General features: G+C 36.9%; 1 protein-coding gene across 1 annotated transcript; it reads left to right on the top strand.

Moving 5' to 3' along the window:
- The first annotated feature begins 437 nt into the window (after positions 1-437).
- med24 (mediator complex subunit 24) lies at positions 438-23,642 on the top strand. Its single transcript, XM_065253593.1, has 26 exons — positions 438-551; positions 707-853; positions 1,247-1,329; positions 1,694-1,732; positions 1,824-1,897; positions 1,993-2,216; positions 2,739-2,850; positions 4,379-4,529; positions 4,619-4,732; positions 5,256-5,309; positions 5,651-5,733; positions 5,941-6,027; positions 6,162-6,273; positions 6,541-6,683; positions 7,698-7,735; positions 7,941-8,023; positions 9,550-9,728; positions 14,315-14,414; positions 16,617-16,792; positions 17,073-17,337; positions 17,434-17,615; positions 19,450-19,543; positions 20,124-20,223; positions 21,006-21,086; positions 21,338-21,486; positions 23,086-23,642. Exons 2-26 carry the CDS (start codon positions 724-726, stop codon positions 23,200-23,202), a joined length of 2,970 nt encoding a protein of 989 aa, XP_065109665.1. The 5' UTR covers positions 438-551; positions 707-723; the 3' UTR covers positions 23,203-23,642.
- Positions 23,643-25,011: the final 1,369 nt, after the last annotated feature.

The raw sequence follows: 25,011 nt of genomic DNA, 5'->3' as shown, positions 1-25,011 counted from the left end.
TTATTAAATAAATGTTGCATATATGAATTAGATTTTAATTTTAACATTCAGTTGATTTCAATCTTTGAAATAGTCTTTCTCCGTCAATTTTAAAGATAGCAAGATACATTTTCACAAAATGTTCTTTACATTATGTGGAGTGATTTTTTGTTGAAAACATTAAAACAAATACTTTAGCTGTTTTTTTACAGACTGGGTCACATATGATTTAAAATGTATAATAGTAATTTAAAACTTTTGTTTGGTTTGATTTGTTTGTTTACATGAATTTGCTGAGTTTTATCTGTTAACGACAGTTCATTAATTGGGAGCAGTGAAAACCATAGTGAAAACTGCGTAGGGAGCCTACAGATTTGTTTCTACAATCTCTCGACCAATCAGAGGTCTCAAACTCAACTCACCCAATCAGATTGCTTTATACTACACCTTCGGGAACCCTCGACCAATCAGACGGCGGGATCTTACGTCCCAATATGGCGACTACATTGAGTTGCGAATTGTAAATGAACAAAACCCTGATGCATTGACTACATAAACAAAAATATTTTGTGGTAAGCGATGTTTAAAACTTTACGCGTACATCTATTCACGCAGTTTTCTCGATATGGCATGCGTTTCACTGGATATTTGTGATTTTCCGTGAGCACAGATATGTTTAGATGATGAACTCGTATGTGTGTGCATTACATCTGTGTTTAATGTGTAGGTTTATAAAGAGACAGGATGAAGGTGGTTAATCTGAAGCAGGCGATCCTGCAGGCCTGGAAAGAGAGATGGAGTGATTATCAATGGGCAATTAATATCAAGAAGAACTGTCCTAAAGGAGCCACATGGGATTATCTCAATCTAGCAGGTCATACCTAAATCTGTCACATCAGATCCTGACTGTTACTATCTAATCAAACTGCACAAACATGTTTTAAATTTCTGAGAGTCCCAGAAGTTTATTTTGCCAATTACATACCTGCCACTGTTTAAAGCCCTTCATTATTTAGATCATGCTTTCTGTCATACCAAATACTATACTGAAAATAACTATAATAAACCTCTTGAAACTTTAGTTGACATTTTATAGTAATAGATCTATACTGTATTTAAGAAAGATCAATGGTTTTTCTGCATATCCAAAATTATTAATATGACATGATATGAAGAACCAACCAATTGACAATCACTATGTTCAATAGCGGTCCATAGTAAGCTTTGAATCTAACACAATGAATGTATCATGTTTGCCCTCATACAGAAGCTCTTCTGGAGCAGGCCATGATTGGTCCATCACCCAACCCTCTGATCCTGTCTTACCTGAAATATGCCATCAGTTCACAGGTGAGAACTTCACAGGGATATTTTCTGACATCACAAGGGGAGCCAAATTTCAATTACCTATTTTTTTCACATGCTTACAGAGAATGGTTTACCAAAACTAAGTTACTGGGTTGTTCTTTATCACATTTTCTAGGCACTGGGGACCCAATAATAGCACTTTAACATGGAAAACGTCTGATTTTCATGATATGTCCCCTTTAAGCAAGCCTTACGTTTACATGAGTGCTTTAAATTATGAAGCTAATTTGAAGTTACTTAATGTGCACTGAGCAGAGACATGAATAGAAGAATCTACAATGTTATTTGAATGGGATGTAATTTGCTGTTCAGATAATAAAATGAAAATTCTCTCTTCCATCTGCAGATGGTGTCTTATTCCAGTGTGTTGACTGCCATCAGCAAGGTCTGTGTTCATTTTTATATACATACTGAAACATGCATGCTATATTTACTGCGATAAAATACTCAGATTTGTTTTGTTTGGTCATTTGCAGTTTGATGATTTTTCACGCGACCTTTGTATCAAAGCATTGCTCGAGATTATGGACATGTTCTCCCATCGGCTCAGGTACTTTCATCTGTATTCCAGTGATCATTTCCGCCCATCCGTCCATTGACACAGTCAATTTTTCATAAATACTTTTCTCTTTTGTGGTCGTGCAGCTGTCACGGCAAGGCGGAGGAGTGTATTGGCCTGTGTCGAGCCATGCTGTGTACTGTGGTTTGGCTGCTGCAGGGCTGCGCCTGGTACTGCGAGAGACTGCGGGAACCCGGCCCACAACCTGCAGTAGAGAACAGTCTCAGAGCCTGCCAGGAGCGCATGACCAATCTACTGAACAGCTCCAAGAACAGAGCCCTGGTGCACATCGCCCGCCTAGAAGAACAAGGTGTGTGTATTAATGCGTTTATGAAGGAGCAAGTGGAAAAGCTAGGTGGTTGAATCTTACAGTACAGAAGTGATGTCCGGCAGGGACATTACCCATCAATGCCCCCTTAGGTTAGCTTGAACCATCAAAATATAAGGTGTATTTATTGGACAAAATAAATATAAAAAAAAATGCATAGAAAAACAAAAAGGTCTGTACATTGACTACAATTTCATTATTTGTTGATCCACTTTGTGGTAATATTTTGTAATCATTGTCCTGGACTGTCTTTATAAACGTAAATAATTGAATCACGGAACATCACTTTTGACCACTACTTCATAATACGCATATTGTAATGCAGTAATTTAAACACATTCTGTATAATGGACGTATTTTTAATTAACATTTTTGCCAATCATTTTCGTTTATTTTTCTATTTTCTGTAAAGTTGCTTTGAAACAATATATTTATTGAAGAAATAATGAATGTAAATATGGGTGAATCATTATAATAAATCCACATTTTATCTTGTTCAACAAGCGTCCTGGATCAATGTAGAGCAGGCTTTGCTGAAGCTGTCAGAGAATCTTGGTGCTGTAACCAATCAGACACTAAAGGAAAAGCTTGAGGAGTGCGTTTCATTGGTCAAAAGGTGAGAATCCGTGAACAACAAAGAACAAAACCATGACAAAGCATTATAAGAAGTATAGGTCCCATTGTACATACCCTACTAGTCAAAAGTTTTGAAACAACCACTTTTTATTTATATAGTATTTTCACATTGATTAATAATAATAATTTCTTCCAAACTATGGCAAAACACAAATGTAACTGTGGGAATTATGTTGGTGACTAAAAGCATCCAAAATAAATCAAAGCTCTGTTATATTTTATCATGTGAAGTGCAGTCACCCTTTGCCTAGAAATTTACTTGTGTCATTTTATCAAGAAGATTCTTGAAGTTTCACCATAGGATGAATTTTACAGCTTTATGAAAAGTTACATTTAATATGGACATTTAATATTTTATTGGCTGCTTTTTCTTTAATATTCAGTCTAAGTCATGTATTTCAAAAATAATATTTTATAAAGTTTAGTTTTCTAATAACCTAAATTAATCTGTTTGGCACAGCTATATGTTTGTCTATGAAAGTAATTTCAAGCATTTAACCATACACCTTTAGATGAATCATAGTTACAATTTCAGTCAAGTGTTTCAAAACTTTTGACCTTTAGTTTGCCTTCAAATATGTTGTTATGGTAATGATTAGTTGCCTTCAAATGTCAGCACTATTAAACTGCATGTGTCATTATAAAGGCTTTTATCTATAAACATTTCAACAACTAACTTGCTCAGAGGGATTTTGTGTATATCATGACAGTAGTTATGATAAACAAGCAGAAAGAAAACTGTAGTGTACAGTACACAGTGTGTTATATCATTTCACTGTAAAAATTATTATTTGACTTCACTTAAAAATTTGAGGAAACCCGTTGCGTTAAAAAAATTAACTAAGTAATTATTTTTTTCGATTTTGTGACATGTTTTCAGATGCAGAGTCAAGGAACTGCTGTAAAAACAAAAAAAAGAATACAAGCTGGATTTTGAAATGTCAAAATATTTTTTAAAGCTTCCCAAACTAATTCAGTCAGCAGTTCATCCATTAAGTTCTAACAGAGGGAATAAGTGATAATGTAGTTTTATGTCACTCAAGGTGTTAAAAGGGACATATCATGAAAATCTGACTCTTTCCATGTTTAAGTGCTATAATGGGGGTTAGGTGCTTCTTTTAACCTAGAAAATGTAAAAAAAAAAAAAAATACAACAACCCAGTTACTTTAGTCTTGCAATAACTGAAATAGTTCATTGCAAACATGTCCGCCTACTTGCCCGACTTCCCTTAAGGGACATTGGTCTTATTCCTAGGAAAGACAAAAACTGATTAAATGTCTACTTGCATTAAAACTTAATTTGGATAAAAGCATTTTCCAGGTGAACTAGCAGTGGCTGTTTTTGTGTTATTATAGAGTTAATATCACCGGTGTTTACGTTCTGTGTGCAAAACAATTTGATCAGTTGTAAAAATATTGACCCCATACCATATTTAAGTGAACTCCTTTCACTAATTGATTTTTTATTCCCATAGACAAATCCGTCATCTCTTTGTGTTTTCTTCTAGCATTCCTCAGATGCTGTCTCTTCAGTGCGATCCACCAGTGCACACCTCATTTCCTTCTGTCCATGCTTTCATCATGCTGGAGGGAACCATGAACCTTACCGGGGAGACACAGCCATTGGTAGAGCAGCTAATGATGATCAAGAGAATGCAGGTGACCTCAGAAAGGAGCGAGAAATGGTTGTAAGCTTCTCTGTGTGTTGTGTACGCATGTGCTGATGTGTGTCTGTGCCCTCTATGTAGCGTATCCCATGTCCGCTGTTTGTGCTGGAGATCTGGAAGGCCTGTTTCACCGGAATCATCGAGTCTCCGGAGGGAAATGAGGAACTCAAATGGACGGCCTTCACCTTTCTAAAGGTCTGCTGCTATCAGGACCACCAAGCAATCACTTGAACTTGATTTTTATTCTTATTGGCCGTGTTAAAGGGATATTTCACTTTATCATCATTTTCTCAATATATTATACATTTCTTTGTTCTGCTGAACACAAATACAATTTTAAAAAATATTAATAACGGAGCAGATCTGGGGCACCATTCACTTCTGTAGTATTATTGTTTTCGTACTATAGAAGTCAGTAGTGCCCCAGATCTGCTTTGTTGCAAACATTTTTTTAAATATCATCTCTGAAGTTCAACAGAAGAAAGAAACTTCTATGGGTTTATAACAACATGAGGGTGAATTGACAATGACAGAATCTTCATTATTTTGGTGAACTATCCTTTTAACCAGTGCTGTGTTTGATGGGAAACCTTAATAACCTTTGTTATTCGGTTTGGTGGTGCTAATATTGTGAAAATTTCAAACTAATTCAATTAGGTGGGGTTTACGGAGTAGAAACAATAAATCTTTGTTCATTTTGTGTTTCATTTTGTCTCAGATTCCTCAGGTCTTGCTAAGGCTGAAGAAATACCCACAGGGAGAGAAGACACAGGTAGCACTCCCTGTAAACAGGAATTTGCGATCAACTTTACTTTTGTGTTTTGGATGTCAAGAGAAGGGTCTCGCCACAAGAGGGCGGAAGAACATTTTTAGATTTTGATTAAAGGGCAGAGGCTTTTAAAAAAAAGTATGACCCACACAGATATATTGTGAATAATAAACAATGCAGAACTACAAAAAAAGTAGAATAGAATTAATTCATGAGAACTTTAAACCTCACCTGTTCCTGCAGCACACAGGAATATGCATATGTTTCATACATACAGCAAACAGCATATGTTTCTCCATCAACATAAGCACACATCTGATCCTTTGTGTGTGTGTGTTTGTCAGGATTTCATGGAGGACGTGAACGTAGCGTTTGAGTATCTTCTGAAACTCACTCCACTTCTGGATAAAGCCGACCAGAGATGCAAGTATGTCCCTGCCACATGATGTTGTAATTATGATAATAAGCCAAATAGTTGTGAAACTTATGGTATTTGCATGGTCATTAAAGTTAATTTGGCTTTAATGTTTATAATGTACATTGTGTACGTCGTTTATCAATATATGTGATGTGTGTGTGTGTGTGTGTGTGTGTGTGTGTGTGTGTGTTTGTGTGTGTGTGTGTGTGTGTGTAGCTGTGACTGCTTGGGTCTGCTACTGCAGGAATGTAGTAAACTGGGCTTGCTGTCTGAAGCAAACACTGCCAATCTCACTGCAAAACGGTACGGCATTTTCATTTCCATGTCATTTAAACATCATTAAAATGTTAAGAAGCCTGGCATTAAATCTTTTAGGTCATTGTTGTGTTTTTCTTGTAAGTTTTATGCTTTCATCTGTGCATCATATTTTCTGACAGGGGTGAGGATAGGGAACATGCGCCCAGACTGAAGACAGCAGAGAATGCCAATATTCAGCCCAACCCAGGCCTCATACTGAGAGCTGAACCAACAGTCACCAACATCCTAAAGGTCTTCAGCCCCTGTTATATCTTACGCTTGATTGTTATGAAACCTGTGAAGAACGTGTTAGCTTTTCCTTTTTCATCCCTAAAGTACATTTTTCCGGTCAATAATATAAAAATATTAATTAATTACAGTTTTTGACATGATTCGTTGGGTGAAATGACACTGGCATGGTTTCTGAGATCATCAATTTGATCTACTCGGTTAAAGCAGGTTTTAGGTTTTTTTTCCAGTTTATAATAAATTGCTGACCTCTCACCTGTATTTGTCTAGACGGTGGATGCAGACCACTCTAAGTCTCCCGAGGGGCTGCTGGGAGTTTTGGGTCACATGCTCTCAGGAAAGAGTCTTGATTTGCTATTGGCAGCTGCTGCAGCGACAGGAAAACTCAAATCTTTTGCTCGCAAATTCATCAAGTAAGAAACATGACACAGTGACTGGATGCCCTAACCATCAAAGTCTGATAGGTTAGGGTTAGGTCTGATAGAGTTTCTAATTCCTATAGCAGACAAAACCATATATATATATATATATATATATATATATATATATATATAAACGTAACTCCACATATGCAGACATGTCTGCCATTTTGGAACGCTCCAGTTGGAGACGCCACTCACAGTTTTTCATTACACCACGAAATTGTCTTGGTGTATCATATTAGTTTAACAATTGTAATGTCAGCTTGCTTTCTAGTGTTCACAGACCGTTGTGGCAGCAGGGTTGCCAGATTTGCACAACAAAATCCAATGGCCAATTAAATCTAGCCCAACATCCATATCCCAAATACCAACACTTTATTTTCATAAGTAAAATAACCTTAAAGTCGGCATGAAACGGAAGTATCAATTGCCTAATTTTCTCCGTGGTGACGTGTATCCGAGTAAAACTGGCCTTTGAAATGAAATAAGGCAGGGCTGGATTTGAATTTGTCCATTGAGATCTGATTGGATCTGGCATTTGAAGTTGGGTCATGTTGCTAATTGCTAATCGCTAATCGCAGCGATATTCTCCCAGACCCCGCCCACCTGCCATACATTATAACCGGAAGTAAAGAGAGATTGTTTTTAGGAGGGGAGGAGATTTGCATTTTTGATTAAAGATTATGAGGGCACATGAATTTTTAAAAATCAATGAAGCTCACAGATAAATAATTTGTAAAAAATACCACAATATTACAAAACAAATTACAGTTTTTTATTTTACTTTCATTGCGACTTTAATATAAAAAATCCTAACATTTAAGCAATCTGCATCACCAGTTTTAAAGTGATCACTAGACTTGGCAACGTTGGTTAACAAACCACCTTGGGCCATTTCAATATGGCAGACGACTTGCACATAGCGGCCCATAGAAACAGCTTATGATTTTATGAAATAAATATTGCGATGGAGATTATTTTGATATATCTGCTGTTCTTTTTCAGGCTAAATGAGTTTCCCAAACACATCAGTGGAGAAGGATGTAAGTCATGTGCTTTCATTAGCTTTGCTAGCATGTGTCCTAATAGTTCATTAGTAATCCAAACATTTGCTTAATCTGATGGAAATGTTGACCCAGTTTGGGCATGGAAACCTAGTGTGTAAGAAGTTTTTTTTCTGCAATTCTGAGAACCAAACAGTATTCATTTCAGATAATGACATCTTTTTGGAATCTTTTTTTTTTTTAGCAAAGTCTGCGTCAGTGAGAGCACTGCTGTTTGACATTTCCTTTCTCATGTTGTGTCATGTGGTACAGACGTATGGCTCAGAGGTAACTACAAACATAATTTGCATAAAATATGTTGGACCCTTAAAACTGATGGATGTTACAAACTGTTATGTAACATCCTTCCTTTTATAGTCATATCCTTTCTCCTATAGTCACATCCTTCCTCCAGAAGCGTATCTCCTCTTGTATCATGCATTGCCCAATACCATATTTTGTTGGTACTTTGTAAATGACCCCTTTTTTTTAAGAAATTGAAAGTTTTTTTTCCCGAAATGAAAATTCTGTCATGTACACACTCTCAAGTCATTTCCGATCCCTTAAATATATTTAAAATCAATGGCTATGTTTACATGCACAAAATTTTGTCAATCCGACTGAATTTAATCAGATTAAAGGTTACAACATTATAGTTGACATGCACCCTAAACATTACAAACTGATTAAAATGTTTGTTTACGTGTACAATCTATATAATCCGCACAGCAAGCGCACATCCAGGGTTACCAGCTTCGCGTATCAAAACAATCCCAATGGACATTCAAAACTAGCCCAGAAGCATCCCAATGACTATTTACAGCCCACATACCAATAATTAAACAGACAGCTTAAACAGTAGCCCTAATCTGAACTCGGAAAAAAAGCAAAGGACTTGGCCACGACACTCAGTGCACAGCTTCTCTTGTCGAGTTCACGCTTTATCTCTGGATTAATTTACAAACCTGATTTGGAGAAAGTTGTTCATAAGAAGTTTTCAGATATAGACAATTGTCAAAAGGCACTATTTTATTGCTTTATGTAGCCTAATGTTATGAAAATACACATGAACGCTGCAGAATATACAGTGCGTGACCTAATTACCTTAAAAATGCATGCTACCATTGCCTTGCTATTGCGTGTTTCTGTGACAAGGATTGAGTGATGCGTAAAAATGAGTTAAATATAATACGTGAACTTGAGCACAAATGTTCTGTGCATGTGCATAAGGTATTTTTGCATCCGATTGAGAAAATACTATGATTCACGCGTTAACATGCATACTTTTCTCCTGCTGATCGGATCACAGATCAGATTACACCACCCCACTCAAAACAATTAAAATTTTCATCCAATCGACCTCAATCCTATTGATAAAGGTGTTTACATGAAGGCTTTTCAATACGATTGAGCAGTAAAAACAATTACAAACTGATTATTTGATTGCATGTAAACGTACATGAAATGGGTCTGTTGAAAAAAAAATTCATCATTTAAATGTCATAAAAACACACAGCCATGCTTCAAATCTTCAGCTTTGTGAAAGAAACAGACCAAAATTGAATATCACTGTGGAGCAAGTAAAAGACAATAATATTTGTTAATTTAATGTTATCGGTAGTGATTAACAACTGCGTCTCCATTCACTCTTATTAGATTAAAAAATATATTTTTTTTTAAATAAAAATATAAAATCTCATCTCAAGGAAGATGTTTATACATGTCTTGAACAACATGAAAGTATGTAAACTACAGAAGTTCATTATTCATGGTTGAACTGTTACTTAACCCCCTTCTTTCCTCTGTCTGTTCAGGTGATTCTCTCAGACCCCAGCCCATCCGGTGAAACACCGTTCTTTGAAACATGGTTGCAAATGTGCATGCCAGAGGAAGGGAAGACCCTAAATCCAGACCACCCCTGCTTCAGACCAGAGTCTGGGAAGGTGGAGAGTCTGGTGGCACTCCTTAATTCCTCATCTGAGATGAAGCTTGTGTGAGTGAAATTTTACATATAGTCCAGTCTGAGAGTGTGGAGTGCTCTTTGTCAAAATGAAATTGAGTGACTAGTAACATAAGAACAAATTGTTTTAAAACTTCTCTTGCTTGCTGAATAATATTTTATTGGTCATAGAAAGTCCATATCAGAGTGCACTGCAGCAAAATTAGTCAAAATGGAAGTTTATGCTTTGTTATAAAATATTAATAAAATAAGTGCATACATTATACCTAATTACAATATATATCAATTTTTGTGCTTTGTTTTAGTAAAAACAATGAGAAAAACACATTTTGAAGATTGTAAACTAGTTTTTGCTTCACAAAATGTTGAATCTGCTAAAATGACTATTTGGTTAAAATTGCTCTTCAGAGCAAATGCATATATAATACTGTGCCAAAATATTAGGCCACCACCATTAGATTTGTTGTTTTAGCAAAGTTTTAATGTTCATCTATATTTATTGTTCAGTCTTTTTATTAAGATAATACAAAACAAAGAGAAAATACAGGAAATATGTATACAAAATTCAAAGCAAAACAATTTTCAGATCTAAATGTCGTCTTCAGGTATCAGTCAGTATTTATTGTGACCTCTCTCTGCACTAAACTCATCTTGGGCCCTATTTTAACGATCTGAAATGCAAGTGCGAAGCGCAACGCGCAAGTGAGTTTGTGGGCGGATCTTGGGCGCTGTTGCTATTTTCCCGGCGTGAGAAATAACTCTTGCGCCGGGCGCAAATCAATAAGGGGTTGGTCTGAAGTAGGTTCATTATTCATAGGTGTGGTTTGGGCGTAACGTCAAATAAACCAATCAGAACGCTATCCAACATTCCCTTTAAACGCAAGGGCGCAAGTTCCATGGCGGGTTGCTATTATTATGACGGATTTACCAGGCGTACGCCAGGAGGGTTTACAGCCGAGTAGACCCACGTTCTTGTAAGACAGTCAAAGACAGAGAAGTTGTTTTGTATGGGGATAGGAGAAACCCGCCCAAATCAGCGTAGGTTAAACAGGCGTGAGAGGAAATAGCACAGTCTCATCAGCTGGCATATCGTTGCGCCAAGCGCTACAATGATGTCAGGAGACGGGGGAATCCCAAGCTTGCCAGCATAAATCGGGCACGCCGTGTAACGGGAGGTGGATCTGCCTCAGGACCTGACGCCAGCAGAGGACATCGCTGCGTCCACCCTCACCGCTGAAAGGGTTTGGGGGCTTTGAAATCGGACGCAAGAAACGCAAGCAAGGTCCAACCCCAAAGTACTCTTACAAATCAAGTTCACATACATTAAGGTTTCTTGTGAAAACATTTTAATTATTATTTACATAAAATAAACGTAATACAGCCACACAACAAACTTATTATTATTAACTTATGAAAATATTTTAATTGTTATTTGCATGAGAATTTTTTAACGCAGCCACACAATAAATCAAAACTATCACCACAATGCTCACCACTATGATTCCCCTTAATAATATTTTTTAGTGTAACAATTTATGATTTGGAAAAATAACTGTTGCATCTGTGTAGATTAGATAAGCAAAGTGTGTGCGCGTTGTGCACGCTATACATTATGGTCAAGCATGCGCCCTTAAAATAGCATAATGAACCACGCGCCACTGACTTTAAACTTTGTTTTTCTGGTCAGTGGTGCAATTGTTGTTTGAAACTGCAAAATAGCATCAGGGATGGTTTGCGCCGGAACACGCCTCTTTTTTTGCGCTGAACCGCCCAGGGAGCGCAAGTTCATTCCCTAGTTTGCCGACGTGCGTTTGTGGAGGGAAAAACCCGCTGTGCGCCGGTGCAAAATACGAATGATACATGCGTCACTGACAAAGTCAATTGCGCTGGGTGCAAGATAGGGCCCCTTGAGCTTGAGGAGACTGAAGTCCTGAAGTCATTCGATTAGAATGAGAATTTAGTCAAGAGTTTACCCTAAAGACTTGACACTTCAGCTTATACGTTCATACTGTTTTAATACTACACACAAATGTCCTGTATTTTCTGGTTGTATTCTAATAAAGAGACTAAGAAATATTTATATATGATCACTATACAATTGCAAAAACAACAAATCTTATGGTGTCATGGTGGCCTAAGATGTTTGCAAAGTACTGTGAATATGTATCGAATAACACCAAAAAGCAAAATAATTTGTTTTGGTTTATCAGTAGAATTTGTCTCATAAACATTAGTTTCTTTATTGCAACATAAAAATTTTAAACGAAGACTTTAAATTAAGCTCATATAATTCTAAGTGATTCATTGTGGTTAAGCAACCAGGTCACAGAATCCGCAAACATTATGAATGTTGGTAAGCATGTTGTTTTACACTGTTTCTAGATATGACTTGCATTTTTCAAATTTTTCCCAATTTCCCCCATGTAAGATTTTAAGTATTTTTGGTGTTAATAAATTGCTCTATTTTTGTATTTACTGTAAAATGTATTTTGACCCATTTAATGTTAAAAAAAAGTTTCTTTAGAGGAAAGAATAATTCACCCAAATATGATTCTCTATAATTTTCTAAATTCTCTTATACTTTACTCATCATCCATTTACATATCATCCCAAATGTTTATGATTTTCTATTTTAGCTAAACACATAAAAATATACTGTCATCTATATGTAGCCCTGTCTGTGAAAACCAGTTTGATTTTAAAGATTGATTTCAATCATATATTTCACTATGATTTCAATCTTTTGATATGAGTCAGTATTTGTCAAAAGTCTTCATCTGTGTTCAGCTAAAGATGCAAAGTTACGTACACTTGAGATAATTGGGGAGTGAGGTTTGGTAAACTATTCCTTTTAAAAAGGATTGTTAACATGTTGGACAAATTAAGCAATGGAATTTAATCATGAACTCAATTTACAGTAAACCTATTCTAGGAAATGCATGATTACTATGGAAGTGCAGTGAATGCTATTTAAAGATCTGTGTTAATGCTCTCATAATCATAGGTCACAAGCTAAGTAGGAATTGCTAAACTAGATCACTTGATGACCAGGGAAAAGTTCAAAACACTGATGTAATTTCTGATCAGAATCTGGATCAAGTTTATAAAAATGATGCCAATATTGCAGTGTGGTACATCTGATTATTGACTCAATGGTTTATTGAGTCCTGGTTTTCATGGTCGTTCTACTGTTCTGAGTCCAGTTCACTCCAAATATCAAAGAAACAGATAACAGATGCACCCTCATATGCACCCTTTAGGTACAAAGGTACTTTTTAAACAGGTACCACCCCAGTAGGGGTGTGAGGGATCACAAAACTCACGGTTTGGATCACATTGCGGTTTTTGAGGCACGGATCAGATAATTTTTCGGATCAGCAAAAAAGGGGTTGGGAAAAATCTAATAAATTACAAACATTTATAAAAACATAGTTGCACATTAACTAAGGTCTTAAATAAGCATTAGGTACAGAAATTGAATCAAATGAATACTAACACTGTCCTTATAATTGTAATTTTTTTAGGGCTACAGAAGTGATTTTCTCTTTGTCTTGGGTTGTTTGATTAACAGTAATGACACAGACTTAACTTAAGTAGGTTAATTGAGGTTACTGTCTCTTTAAGACCAAATTTCTGACTCTTATCTATACATAATAGTTACACACTTAAGATGCGCGCACACACAGACGGAGGGCGAATTCCAAACGGCGCAGCATAAACAGTCGCCTTACATATAAACGTTACATTGTTTTTCATTGCTCTTCGCCAAATTTATGTTAATGGACTACAGTATGAGATACAGTAGCATACAGTAACTCTTTCTAAAGTTTACACATCAAGAGTTCTGATCTTTGAAGGGCATAGGGATGATCATGTCTATGGGGCTGTGTACACCAAAACTTTTACGCCCGCGGCCGGCGCATGTTTTCAATTGTTTCCAATGGAAGCTCTGCGTTTTTCAAATAAGCCAGCAGCTAGCGTGTTTTTTCCGCGCTGAAAACTGGCGCTCGGCGGTTTTTTCGCGCTCGGCGCTGAGCGTCGAGAGTTGAAAGAGATTCAACTTTGGGAGAAAAGCTCCGCTCGTCAATGTCAGTTCTCACACGGCCGCCCAATCACAGTGGAGGAGGGGCGGGACATTACCATAGCAACCAACTGGCTCGCAGCTGAAGTATCACAGCTACCAAAGCGCTCAGCTGAAGAAAGCTGGCACTCAGCTGAAAAACAGCTGGCATTCGGCGTCCTCAAGGCGTTTTCAGCCGCGTTTAAAAGTTTTGGTGTACACAACCCCTAACTGGAGCTGGACTGGATCTATTTAATATGTATATGTAACTGTGCCTACAAGAAGCTGCTCACTTAAGCGCCTTTTTGTGGTTAAATTGTTTAAAATCACTTAAATGTTAACATTTGCAAGCCTTTGAAACGTGTGCAAATTATCAACTTTCCCAAATTTGTGTATTAATCCGTGAATCGCATGCGAGGCGAACCGTGGGTCAACTGCGATCCGTCACAGAACTTCACCCCAGTGACTGCTTTTGTACCTTTATTTTATGATTAGAGTGTATGATTAATATTTTCTTTCTCTATTTATCTTTTAATCTTTCATTTTTCTATTTTCTCAGTCAGATGAAATGGCATGAAATCTGTCTCAGTACACCAGCCGCCATACTAGAGGTGTTGAATGCCTGGGAGAATGGAGTGTTATCGGTGGAGGCCGTTCAGGTGAGTTGTTTCTCTAGTGCTGCGTCAGGACTAGGGGATATTCGATTTCAAATGTATCTATATAGTGCTTTTTACAATTGTTCAATGTTACAAAGCAGCTTTACAAGGAATTAAAACAGAGAAAAATACAGAAAAATAACTAAGTAACGAAAGCATGTCAATTTTTGAATATAGTTTAGAATGGAGTACATGCACTATAAAATAGATTTGCTGGCTGAGCCTAGTAAAGTAAGCTACCCGGCCGTCCCCAAAATCACAAAGTCAACCCGACCCAAAAACACCTGCAAGCACAAAGAGAAACACTTGGCTTTTTTGTGCCAACTAACATTTCTAAATCAAAACAACAACTCAACATCTCAAGGCAACTGGGCAACCCACCACCCTATGCTAAACCAATAAATCCTCTTTTACAGTGCGGAGGAATTCAGATTTATAGGACAGAATAATGTAATAAGTAATACTGATGTGAAGTAGTGAAACCTTTAAGCATGTAATTGGACCATCATAATGAAAGTAATATTAACGTAATTGATAAAAAGCCATAAGTTAAGTTAAAGATGTGTAATATAGTCTGTTCACAACTTCACACTGAAAGCAGAAATGCTGTGTGAAATTAGGCAATCACAGTCAATCAGAACTTGTTCACATGCAGATTTATACAGTGCTTAACCAATTTGTAAGAGCAGTACATACATTGTAAAAACCTTTTTTTTTGCACTTAAATTTTTAAGTATACTCAGCTCAGTTTTACAAGATGTTTTAACTTGTTTCTGTAACTTAAAGTTAAAATAACTTAAACTAATTCAACTTAGTTCTAATTAATTCAAAGTTATAGCAACTCAACACTAGTCAAGATAAAAAACCATAGTTGAAATGACTTTTACAACCAAGTTGATTATACTTAAACATTTAATTGCAAAAAATAAAACTGTGTAATGCAAGGTTTGTGTCACAACCTATTCACGATTTTACATTTCCTTTGGTGTGTAGGTGTATATTAGTACATGTTAATGATATGCAAAAGATACAAAACCTAAAGTAAACGATGACGCGAGTTATCGTCTCAAATGTAAATCTCTTTCCTTGGACTACAACAAACACACGGATTGTAGATAACAATTTCTCCTGCTTGGACTCACAGCCTGTAAGTTAACTCCTGTTAGCATCGCATTGTGAGCGAATCTTTTAAACATGGTTAGGAGCGTCACATTTCCGGCTTATGTCAGAGGTATTCAGGCCAATCACAACTAGGTATGGGCCGGTTACTGGTTTCAAGGTATACTGAAGTTTTAAACAGTCAAGGTTTCAAAACACCTGAAATGTTCTGTGATATCGTTTCCAAGGTATGAGCTGTGTTTATAGAAAATTCATTAAATCAGTCATGTGATTGATTTGATGCTTACATTTAATATACATTACGAAAATAATATATATATATATATATTTTTTAAAGCATATTGCAATTTTAAGGCTTTATTTTTATCTGGGATTTGAAAATTAAACATTTTAGTGTTGCAGTGGCAATACCGCAACAATTCGAAACCGTGGTATTTTTGCTAAAGGTTATCATACCACCAGAATCTTTTACCGGCCCATGCCTAATCACGACGTGCAGCTTAGCTGGCCAATCAGGGACACGGAGCTTTTCAAATCCATGTGTTTTAGGAAGAGAGGGTTAAATCATGAGCTACAAAAATGTGTTTTCAAAAATGTGTATGTGTTTTTTAACCATAAACCACGCAAACACATTGTATTATACCAAACACACAAAATAACATTGTTTTTAGCAATGAAATAGGTGCTCTTTAATATAAAAATAAGTTTAAATGGTTAAACGTTACACTCGATTTATTTCTGATCTCTGAGAGAAGTTAAATGTGCCGACTCAAATTTAACAAGACCTTCATCACTTCTGTTCAAAATGTTGAAACTCTGAAAGTAAAGAGTCCACATTAAAGCTCTTCATGGTGCTGGATGATCTTTGAGACATATAGACAGGTGGTCTTATAAGTTTGTTAAGCACTGTATATTAAATGTGTGGACAAGGCCAACCAACGCAAGGACAAAACTATAAACATATGACTGATGAATCAGCTGGTTATCTGGTGACGCAACACAAAATTTAAAATTGCTTATATTTAATTATTCAACTTAAATGTAACTAAAGGTACAATATACATTAACATCTCTTTCCACGTGCAGAGGATCACTGATAACATCAAAGGGAAAGTGTGCAGTATGGCCATCTGTTCAGTGGCTTGGCTGGTGGCTCATGTTCGGATGCTGGGATTGGATGAGAGAGAGAAACCTCAGACTATGATTCGCCAGCTGATGACTCCTATGTCTGGAGAAAACAACTTACAGTTCTACCATGAGCGGTAGGGATACATACATCAGTTTACAATCAATATTTTATTATCTATTCTAATTTATTTATTTATTTATACCACGGGGCTGGTTTATTCTGATTGGTTAAGAAATGTTTTGAAAATGTTGATCTTCCCCATTCAAGTTGATAGCATTTGGCCGTTGAGTGCAAACGCTTCACTTTAATTTAAGGATTAATTTCATTATAAGTGTAAATAAATAAGTCATGTTAAATAAAAAAAATATATTAAAGTTTTTTTTATTAATTACAAAATGTCTCTCTCTCCCCAGCGTTGTTATCATGAGCTCTATTCTAGAGCACATGTGCGCAGATGTATTTCAGCAGACGGGACTGTCCCTGCGGCCAGCGATCGAGGGTCAGGAGCCCATTCCCTACCGGAACCTTCTGCCAGCCCGCCAGCCCATTCGTCAGGCCCTCCAGAGTCAATTTAGAGAGGTTCTGGAGAAGGGTTGGGTGGACTCACGGGCATTTCACCTTTTTGAGAATCTGCTATATATGGGAGGAGTTTTCTGGTTTACCAATAACCTGGTGAAGGTAAAAGTCACTTTGGGTTAGCGATGCTAAAGATCATTATTATGTTTATATTTTTTTTGGTTGAACTAAATTCTTCATGGTGTGTTTGTATTGTAGGAGCTGCTGAAGGAGACCCGTAAGGAGTGGGCATCTCGTGTGGTGGAGCTACTGTACAGTATCTTCTGCCTGGATACCCAGCAGATCACCCTGACCCTGCTAGGTCATATCCTGCCCCGCCTCCTCACTGATCCCGCCCACTGGCACAGCCTAGCAGACCCGCCCGGAAGAGCTCTGGCCAAGTAAACTTTTCTTTATTGCACACATGCACATATATTTACAGGGTTCCCACGGGTCATGGACTTTATGGAATATCATGGAATTTTAAAAGGTCTAGTCAAGACATTGAAAGTCAGGGAAATTTTTAGTTTCCATTTATCAAAGTGTAATTTTTAATAATTAGATTCATAGCATTTTCTATCCTTAGGTAATTGACTGTACTCATTAGTGTTAAACATGTTTATTGCAAAGAAAAGTTAATGGTTTTATTTATTAATGTGTTCAAGTTTCAATTCAGTTCTTTACTGATGAGCAGGCTGTGGCCTAGTGGTCTTTTTTTGTTTGTATGGTTAATGTCAGCATGATAAAGTTTGGCCCTTACAAGGGGACATTCATTTTTAAGAGTGCTTGTTCTGTTGCTAAAAAGCCAATTAATTTTTTTCCCATAGACTTTTGGAGTATCACAAAAAAAACAAAGTTTATTACTCTACAAGCAAACTACGCCAGCTGTCTCTCGACATTAACGTCATCACCACCGAGCTTCCGGCAGCTCTTCAAACTTTATTAAACACATTTAAAAACATGTTTCCTGATAAGGAAATACTCTGTGGATGAATGTTTGTTGGGAATTGTGCCCATGTTGCGCTGTTTTGAGATCTTCATGCATAATGGCGTTTATAGTCTCCGACAAAGTCTGTGAACCCATGTAGCAACTTGTTAGCAACTGCCCGTTTATAGACACAAGTGGGGAATTACTGCTGTTTCATGTCAGAATAAAACATGAAAATAAATTGGTCTTATGTAGATCTCACGTTTAAGCAAAACTTCATTCAGAAAAAAAAAACATTGCCTTCGGGTCAATCTTTTTGCCTTTTTTTTGCCTACAAAAATACCTCCCCCATGCAGCACTCATTTTAGCACCTAACCACTCGTCAACTGACAGTCACCTGTACCTGTTAACTAAGGCAACTATGCCAGGAAACTTTTATTTAGATTTAGATTTTTTTCTACATTTGTAAGTCATGAAAAGTCATGGAATTATGAAACACGTTGGATATATAATTTTTTTTCTAAAAACCAAAAACATATCGCATAATTTAGCATTTATATCGCAGTTTTTTTCCAATATTGGAGAGCCCTAATAGGCAAGCATTCCTAACATATTATTTTGTACCAGTTTAGTCAAAAGTCAACTGTCCTAGGTTTCACAATATCCCTTTAAGCACTGACGTCTTTCCATAGCGTTAACCCATTGATAGACCAGTGGGGAAAGCCCACTTTTGTTGGTGATCGTAAGGTAAAGCGAGTCCTCAAGATAATAAATTTCCTTGCAATTCCTCTATTTTAATTTATGTTCACGTCAGCGTTTTCCTAAATGTGGTTATGTGTAAACGATCCTCTGATCTTACTATGCTTCCTTTTTTTTTTAGCTTGCTTGCTTTCATTTACTTCTTCTTTATTTCAAACCGGACGTCCGGATGGATGTGGGGTTGTCAGGCTTTTCCTTTTCTGTTTCTGTTCTCCATTTAACTAAGATGAAAATATCAGCTACAGCCTTGGATTTAATTCACATCTCTAAGATAAAATGCTAACTTACATATTTGTGTTTATCGTACGGAATTAGTTTGAGAAAGTCAAAATCTGCTTTGGGGAACATCTTGAAATTATTCATAAATAAAGCAAATAATGTAAAAATGCTAAATGTTGCCATTAAGGGTTTGTGTTTGTCTATATAGTAATTTTTATTTGAAATACACTTAGGCTTTATTTTAAGACAGTTATAAAGTGCTCTACTCCTACTGAGTTGAATATACACTCGTATTTAGTTGTTTAAGTCAATGTGTATGTGTGTTGTAGGTTGTCAGTGTGGTGTGCTCTCAGTTCTTTCTCATCTCATCATAAGGGTCAAGCTTCAGCGAGACAGCGGAAGAGACAACGCGAGGACATAGAGGTCACACACCCTTTAACTAATTTGACTCTTGTTCACGACATGCTCACATTCACTTAGTTTACTCTTAAAGGGGACATTTCACAAGACTTCTTAAGATGTCAGAATAAATCTTTGGTGTCCCCAGAGTGCATATGTGAAGTTTTAATGTTACATATGTGAAGCTTAAAATATCATATAGATAACTTATCATAGCATGTTAAAATTGCCACTTTGTAGGTGTGAGCAAAAATTTGCTGTCTTGGGTGTGTCCTTTAAAATGCAAAGAGCTGATCTCTGCACTAAATGGCAGTGCCCTGGTTGGATAGTGCAGATTAAGGGTATTATCCCTTCTTACATCACAAGGGGAGGCCAATTTCAATGAGCTATTGTTCTCATGCTTGCAGAGAATGGTTTACCAAAACTAAGTTGCAGGGTTGATCTTTTTCACATTTTCTAGGTTGATAGAAGCACTGGGGACCCAATTCTAGCACTTAAACATGGAAAAGTCATATGATAAAGTGCATGCAACTGTTTTTAGCACTCCACTAATGATCACTTACAGTTGTATATTGCTGATGTATTGTTTTCTCATTGCTTGTAGGACTACACCAGCCTGTTTCCATTGGATGATACACAGCCATCTAAACTGATGCGTCTACTGAGCTCCAATGAGGATGAGCCGGTTGCGTTATCCAGTCCAGGTCACTTTCTACCCGTTTCAAAATTCTGCACAAAACTACTGCACTTGCCTTTAAGACTACATGTCTTCTGACAGACCCAGAGTTATCTCAACCAAATCTGTATAAACTGACAATATTGTAGATAAACACCCACAAAAAACTGCAACAACGATTTTATGCTTCCTGTAAGAGCATGTACCATTCAATATTCCCATTACACAGGGTGTTAAAGATGCGTATAACCAAATTTACCAACACCAAACAAGAACATGTTTAAATGTGTGCATTTAAACAAATATTTTAAAAGTGTGCATTGTTGCAAAGCAGTTTTACAGAACATTTTAGCGGGATTTAAAAACAGGAAATATGTGAAAATTAAAACAGGATATAGAAAACTGATATATCAGATACTGATAGAGATAAAACACTTTTTTTATAACAGAATTACAGGAAGACTGAAAAATATGCAACTCTCATCATTTAGCAATAAAGATGGCTGTGCCAAAGCGTGCTATAAGTATTATGGATTAAATTAAATCTTAGTTTGGCAAGGCTGTACTCTTTTTGTGCTAGCTAGTAAATTGTTACAATATACAGGAAATCCACTTTATTTAGTTAATGTGTCTGTACTTTCACTGCAAAAGAATGAGAAGCAGGAAATAGAAATGAAAGTGTACATTTAATCTTTACTGTGAACTGAGAAAAGGAACTTAACAGGATTTGATTGATTGACGTTTCTTATTTGTGTGTTTTTATTTTAAGTACTGTCAGCCTCTTAATAAATCATCTTTTTCCTGTTTTAGGTGACCGTTCAATGAGCAGTTCACTGTCTGCCTCTCAGCTTCATACGGTTAACATGAGAGATCCTCTTAACAGAGTGCTAGGTTTGTGCTTTTAGTTGAAATTTGCATGTTGTGGTGTTAAAAACAATCCCATAATACTTCAATAATATTGCTATGAATTTTTGACATTTGTAGTATGGTAATCATTCCACAAAATGTGATGTATATTTTAAAGTGGGATATTAGTGAATGCAATATTAAGTCTGATCTCTATAACGCACTGCACTATTTGAGGTGTCACTTTCTAGCAACAAGTTATACTAAAGGTATTTATTTTTATTTTCTTGTTTTAGCAAACCTGTTTCTGTTGGTTTCTTCATTGCTGGGCTCTAAGACAGCAGGCCCACACACACAGTTTGTTCAGAGCTTCATTGAGGAGTGTGTAGAGTGCTCAGAGCAGGGCAGCCGGGGCAGCATACTGCAGTTTATGCCCTTTACCATGGTAAGGGAACACACACGTGTGTGCATCTTGTTCAGCACTGTAATAACTATAAATAAAATATGACATGAGACTGTGTGTTACAACCAGGGCTTGACATGAACACCTGCCAAATGCGGGTAGATTTTAGCTGTGGCGAGTAAAACAGCCAATCCCACTAGCCATTTAGACTTGATGAATATAATTTTTAATGTAGTTTTCTTAAAAGTCATGTGAAATGATAAACAATGAGCAATGCGACACTGGGAAACTTCAACTCCCATGAGCACTCCCTGCACCCAGCCCAACAAAGGGGTTGAAAGCTAAAGCACTGATGGATTTGTGAACACAAACGTCTGCAAGGGGAAAGATCCGCGATTGCATTAAAGACATTTAAAGTATGTGTGCACACTAGCTGGGTTTTTCCATCACACTGATTTTATGCACATTTTGAAGTATTACGCAAGAAATTCCAGAAGTGTAGTAGGTTCGGGAGGAGCCTAACATTCAGTCCTGTCTCTGCTTTCCCAGTGACAATATTCTGACATCCCTCCCCTCATCTCCTCCTTCACCGCACTTTTTCCTTTGTGCAGATCTGAACTTGGGGCTCGGGTTTGAGCTCCTTTCGAGGACAGCAAACCAAGTTTGTTTACCATTTAATGTTAAGACTTAATAGTCTGGAGATCTCCTGAATTTACATTAAATTCTCTAATTCCTCCGCGTACCACTAGGTGGGAGCTCATGTACCACACTTTAAAAACCACTGGTCTAGCTGTTTCCGTTGACTTAAGGTGTGTTCAAGCTCATGCAGTGCTGTGCAGACCGATCATTGCAATTTGCATCAATTGCAATTCAGATCATGGACCATGATTCTCTGTTATAAAGGTCATGATACGCTTTAGAAGATCAGCCACCCCAATCTGTAGTGATATGCATAGTCTTAACTCTTTCCCTGCAATCAAATGTTATATAATGAGTTATAAATGCTGCCGCTAGCGGGGAATTGGGTGGACAATCTAGCTAAATCAAGTAAAATTACTCTAAATCAAGTCAATTCTAATCATCTAAAATGTATTTTCCCTACAACAAAACTGTGGCCAGTAAAAATGCAGAGTGGCTAGTAACTTTGTAAAACCACTTTGGCTGGTGAGCAAAAATGTTCATGTCAAGCCCTGGTTACAGCTGTATGTGAGGAATCTTCCTCACTACCAGCAACATACAGTGGTAAGGAACCTTTTGAATTTCATAGTTTTCTGAATAAATTTCACATAAAATGCGATCTGATCTTTGGTGTGTTCTTCGGAAGTCACATTGCTCGGCCGCATACGTCATTGAGGTTCTCTTCCGTTAAAATGCATTAGAAAATTAAGATTTATTTATTTTAAGAAATGCAATCATTGTAGTTTCATTCTTACCTTGAAATATAATTGTTGCTTTTCTGAAATTGAACCTAAAATATTAAACCTTGATTAAGTATGCGGTCGACCAATGCAACGTGTCCAGCGGAACTTGCACGAATGGCCACCCTACTGATAGCATAAAATATGACTCTTTCTTCATTGGTTTTTATTGTTTGCGTAGTTGAATTGCCCTTTTTTAATACTTTTACATTTGTCTTCATAGATTTCTGAACTTGTGAAGCTTAAAACGCTGGCAAAACCCAGAACTGTGCTGTCCATCACAGATCTGAGTCTTCCACTGGGGCGCAGAGTGGCAGCTAAAGCCATCTCTTCTCTTTAGAGGACCTCACTTTAACATCTGCAACTCAATCTGTTGAAACTGTCAACCCGTGGACCACATGTAAATGTACGCTTTAATATATGGCATCACATAGAGAAAGTTCTGGTAACCTCAGTTTCATGGGAAGTGAAACAGTTTTTGTTGCTTTGACGTCTGTGAAGTGTAAAACAGCTCAGTGTTAGTAATGATTTGACATATGATGTGGGAACAGCCGTCAACTAACAAGCACCTGCTGACTGCTCTGTATTTCCATCATTCAAACGTTAATAACAGAAAGTAACGTGTTTTGTTTGTGTTATTATACGTAGTGTTTGTGAATTGTATTGTCTTGCCAAAACATTTTTAAGTTAAAATTAGTCAAAATTATTTGGATTTGCTGCAAAATATGAAAACCCCAGACTGTATATTTTTACTACAATTGCAATAAAACAGTAAAAGCATTTTTGTGTGCGTTGCTTTCTAGTCTCTTCTAGAGAAGTCCCTGCTTCTGGCTACACACAAAATTTTGTTTGCTCAGCAGAAAACTAGCAGATTTCCACCGAAGATTCAGAAACCTCTGGTTTATAAGTGTGAAAATAATAGAGAATGTGTTGTTGGCTATCATTTATAATTTTAGAAACTGTTTATGTGTGGGTTGTTTGGCACTATGCAGATTCTTGCAGACAATTTACATATCTCCAATTTTCTGCATAGCCGGTTTATTGATTTGCATGTAAACACATGAAAACTTCAGAAAAGCAACAATTACATTTCAAGGTTTCTATAATAAGCAGATTTTTGATAATTATCTGATTATTCTGTGCATGCAAACAAACTTTTTGAAAGCATGGGAATGTCAAAACCTGGCTCAAATTGAAGTTCAGCCAACTGACCCAGTATCAGCTCTGACCCATTTCTGACTGATGCAGGAAATTTAGACCAGACCCCCCCTCACCCGCTCTTTTACATTAAAGAAACAATGACTGATGACTAGGAGACATTCGCTTCCAGTTAACACTGCTATGTGTGTTACTCCAGCCCATGGCTTGTGCCAACTAAATAGCCACAGGGGGTTTCCGATAATCAATGTATGAGTCACTTTAGCGATGTGCAACTTCAAATATGATGAATTAATTCAAGCTGCACAACAGATGAAAATGTCTATGTCATCACCTCAGTCTTATAAAGTACTATAGACAGTATATGATGTACAGTTGAGCTTATAAGCTTACATAAATCTGCAAAATGTTTGCATTTAGTAAAAAATAAAAGGATCAAACATTTTGGAGACTTGATCAAGATATTTCACACAACAGAAGAGTAGATGCTTTTTGGTGGTTCCTCGAAATCATTCGACCACATGAGCATCTACACCACAAACGCAATTGGTAGTTTTTGGCTCAAAATGTTTAACACCCCATTTACACCTGTCTTTAATGTCATCCACCTGTGATCCGATCGATCAAAACACCCCTTAACACCAGGTGTACACACCCTCTAAGGCCGCATTTACATTGGATGTTTGAAGTAACTTCAATTTTTCCCCTTATGTGGCACTGATCGTATATGACCTACAGACGTGTTAAGCACATAAAATCTGATATTCCCTGATTGGTTTCAGTCCTCATTCATATATGGAAAGAATCGGATACATGCATTTCCGTCCATGATGTAAGCAGACAGATTGTAGATGTGTCGAGCGTCATTGAAAATGCGATGCTGGCAAATGACGTCAAATCAAGTGGACACTACCCAGGATCACATGAGCGCAATGGATGACGATGGGTCTGCTTAGAGAAGTAATGTTAAAGTAATGTTTTGAGTTGGGTG

The sequence above is a fragment of the Paramisgurnus dabryanus genome, chromosome 1 (assembly GCF_030506205.2).
Source record: "Paramisgurnus dabryanus chromosome 1, PD_genome_1.1, whole genome shotgun sequence".
Taxonomy (NCBI): domain Eukaryota; kingdom Metazoa; phylum Chordata; class Actinopteri; order Cypriniformes; family Cobitidae; genus Paramisgurnus; species Paramisgurnus dabryanus.
Note: the sequence above shows the minus strand (reverse complement) of the source record. Positions and strands in the feature narration are given on the sequence as shown.